Here is a 3,844-nt window from a genome sequence, read left to right on the forward strand (position 1 = left end):
CTCAAATCAAACCCTCAAAAAAAGCATTACTAAGTCATATCTAAGCCATACCATGAACATGCATAACAAAATATAAGACTTATGTATGTCACTGGTGTAAACTAAAAACAACAAAAAGCAACCATAAATAGTCTACGATATTGGGGTCGAGTTACTACTCCCGCCTGAGAACTGATTTTTTCCTCTACTGCTTGATCCACGTATATATCCTGCCTCGACCTCTACCTTGACCTCTCCTTCCATCAGCTGTGCCTCGACCTCTAACAGTTGGAGTCACAACTCCAGGTGTGGGCATGAACTGCATGAACCGGGTGCTTGTCCCTGCACTAGCACCTTGCAATGGATGAGGTGTAGTTTGAGAGTTGTGTGTGGATGGAGTTGTAGTTGGCTGGTTGGTAGGTGGTGTCGTTGGCAGCTGTGTTTGTCCGGTCGGAGGCGGTCGCTTAACACTTCTCCTTTTAACTTGTTTTCTGGTTGTTGCATTGTTTGTTGGAGGCTGTGGTTGTGCGGTTAGTGGGGGAGGCATTGGTTGAGGCTGCTGCATTCCAAAGAAGATCACAGTCATTATCACACAAGGTTTACAAGGCAGATTAGTGAAATGATTAATACAATGCACTTACTTCATTCCAAAACAGAGTTCAATATTTAGCTAGCCCATTCTTGGCCAAACCAGATTTCAATAATTCATGTGGTTAGTAAAATTGTAGAATAGAATTCAAAAAATAGACTGGAAACTACTTGCATAAACCAGATTTCAATAATCCATATGCTCTTTGAAAATGTAAATTAGAATTCAATAATAAGCTAGCAATGATTAAGTAACGAGCTTTCAATGAAATTGTAAAATAGACCTGAACAAGTTCATACATGAAATTTCAAGACAGGCCAGAATCATAACCTAATTAAGACCTACTATCAGATTCCCTAAACACATGAATCAGACGTACATCATTATAACATGTTTAAATGAGACAGAAAAGGTATAAACTTGCCCTAACAGACTTAACCAGTAAATATGCACAAGTACCTTCTGCATATCTGACATGAAGTTAAACCCGTTAGCTTGAAAATCTCCCACATCCTCCTGGAGTATCTCTAAAAATCACTTCCAACTTTCTTTGTTCTCTGATTCCACAATTGCGTAGGCAATAGGATAGATATTATTATTTGTATCCTGTCCTATTGCTGTCAGTAACTGCCCCCCATAATACCCTATAATGAAGGTCCCATCCAACCCTATAAAAGGTCTACATCCACCTACAAACCCCTTCTTGCACGCATCAAAGCAAACATAGATCCTCAGAAAAATAGGATTCGAATCAGGCATAGGATTCGTGTGGATCCTTACTGTCGACCCAGGATTAGTCTTCAGTATCTCGTTAGCATAATCACGAAGTCGTGCATACTGTGCAATCTCAGAACCCTCAATCCTCTCCTTTGCTTTCTTCATAGATCTGTAAATTTTCCTTTCATTGATTAGTACATCATACTCAGATCTGAAGTATTGGTCAGCCTCCCTCACTGTTAAGTTTGGTTGCACTCGTATCCTCTCCTCTAGCTCATCTATGACCCATTTTCCATCTGCTGACTTACAGTGATTGTCCCTGCTGCAGGTATGTTCATTTACGAAGATCTTTACCTGATAACTTGCTGGAAATGTTCTCTTGGCACAGTATATTTGCCAAGGACAGTCCTCATCATAGCATATAGCCTTCGATCTTGTAGAATCACAACGAGCAAAGAATATACTCCTTCCAATATTGATATTAAACTTTCGGACAACTTTCCTAAAATGGCTTAGAGTTTCAAACTCCATCCCCAACTCCAACTGCACCTGGCTAACCGAGGCATCAACATTGCTCTGACGAAAAACTAGCGTCTGGTCAGTATCCTCGTCACTTGCAATGCTATCCAATCCTCTGATTCATTCATCAGAAAAATCATCCTCATCAACGGGGACATAGAAGGTTGGCGGCTTGTCTGGATCAGGGTTTGGGATGAAAGACTGCCCTGTAGGGGGAGGTCTATTTGTTGATCTCCTCTTGTTCACCTTTGGCCTTCCCTTAACCTCATCTGAAGGATTGCTCTGATCATTCTGGGGAGTCCTATTGGTCTCAGAGGGTGGGCCTGACTGAGGGATTGATTGTAAAAGTGGATTCCCATACGGATGTGGGATGTATTGGGTTAGTTGTTCTAGTTCAATAGGGGCAGAGACATTGGGTTCAGAAGGCAGGACTGGGTCTGAATAAGCAGTGTGTGTTGGTTGCTGATCTTCTTGAATAGGTGGCTGGGAAGGTTGGGACTGAGTTGATGGTGGTTTATCTGGTATGACAGGTGTTGAGGGAGGCTGAGAAACCTGTCCTGCCTCATCAGATACTGAAAGTAGTGGGTCTGCTGTCTCATGGGCCATACTGACATTGTCCTCTTTTTGGGCCTCAACTCCAGCCTGTTTATGTGCTTCATGGGCCTCTTCACTGCTCTGGGCCTCACTCCTTTTTCGGTCCTCCATCCCAACTTGCACGTTACGTACAATTTCAGCATCATCCTCATTTTCCACTACTATCAATCTTCTTTTTGGACTCTTCTTCGGAGTTGGAACCCTTTTAGTACAGTGCTTTACTCTCATCTTTGATGGAGTCATATTGTTCTCCTCAATTAACACGGGCTCATCCACCGGATGCTCTGTATATATATTTATTTTGTTACTGTTCTTCACAGCTGCCTCATACATTCTAACTATATCCATATCAACCCTTAGGTCCCTCAACCCATCATCAAGCTCCTTCCTAGGTTCCAGCAAAAAAAAATTAGTAACAGATGTATATCCTATGTCCTTCAGCAAATCAGATACGAAAAAACCATTCAAGGTATCAACATTAACCCTCTCGATTTATGTGACTTCACCACCAACGTAACCAACTTTCCCACACGGCCCTCTCTCAAACCGTCCTCTATGATTAATACACAGTGTTATATGGATGGTGGCCATTCCTGAAAGTAAAATTAACCAACACATTCTAAGAAAACATTACATGTTACTACACCTAACACAAGCCCTAAATCAGCTAATTTAGCAATTCTCAAACAGGATTTGATATGGTAATATAATCTATCTAACTAGTCGCAGTGACATTTAAAATTAATCAACATTGGCAATGACATACCTATGCTCTCTGCCAACCAAAGAGAGTGACCTCTGCACCGTCGACGACGAAACCCCTGGGTTCGAGCTCTGCTCGCTATTAAATTCCTTGCACGTTCCTCTTTTACGTTTTCGTACTGATCGCTTGCTACTGCTCCGAAGGTCTTTTCCGAGTTGGGAATGACAGCGTTGAAACCCGTAGCTTCAAGGTGATGGCTTGGGAGTGTTCTAGACGTCTTCTCCGAGTTGGGAACGAAACGACGACCTCTGCTAGGGCACAGCAGAGTCTCCTGCGAAATCTTCTTCAATCTCCCAACCCTTAATAAAAAAAATTGTTTAATTCCACGTAGATTGAGCTTTGGGAGGTTCGGAGAGCCATGTAGGGTTCTACAACCCCGAAGCAAGTGCCAATCCAAGCCAGGCTACTTTTGTCACACGGAACCCATCTTGCATGGGTACAAAGTCAGTTTTCATCTGCGATGAGTACAAATGTCAGCGTTTTGAACTCTTATGGATACAAATGGTCATTTATTCTTTCTTACCACTTAATGACATCTAAAGACACCCTAAAACTTTCATTTGTATTTTTTTGTTGTTAACCCTCGTCGAATTTATATGAACTAGATTTAGACCTGTGCACGGAAAAAAAATGATATTATAAATTTTTTTGAATATAATTTTTTAGATAATTAAAAAAATAGA

At 41.5% G+C, this 3,844-nt stretch overlaps 1 protein-coding gene across 1 annotated transcript; it reads right to left on the reverse strand.

Annotated features, from left to right (window-relative positions):
• On the reverse strand, positions 1,103–1,816 carry LOC107647058. Its single transcript, XM_016351185.1, has one exon. The coding sequence runs from the start codon at positions 1,814–1,816 to the stop codon at positions 1,103–1,105; it is 714 nt and encodes a 237-aa protein (XP_016206671.1).

Source organism: Arachis ipaensis, chromosome B01 (assembly GCF_000816755.2).
Source record: "Arachis ipaensis cultivar K30076 chromosome B01, Araip1.1, whole genome shotgun sequence".
NCBI classification, from domain to species: domain Eukaryota; kingdom Viridiplantae; phylum Streptophyta; class Magnoliopsida; order Fabales; family Fabaceae; genus Arachis; species Arachis ipaensis.

Excerpts from the sequence above, each read along its gene's own strand:
- LOC107647058 (XM_016351185.1), bottom strand. The coding sequence starts at position 1,816 with ATGGAGTTTGAAACTCTAAGCCATTTTAGGAAAGTTGTCCGAAAGTTT.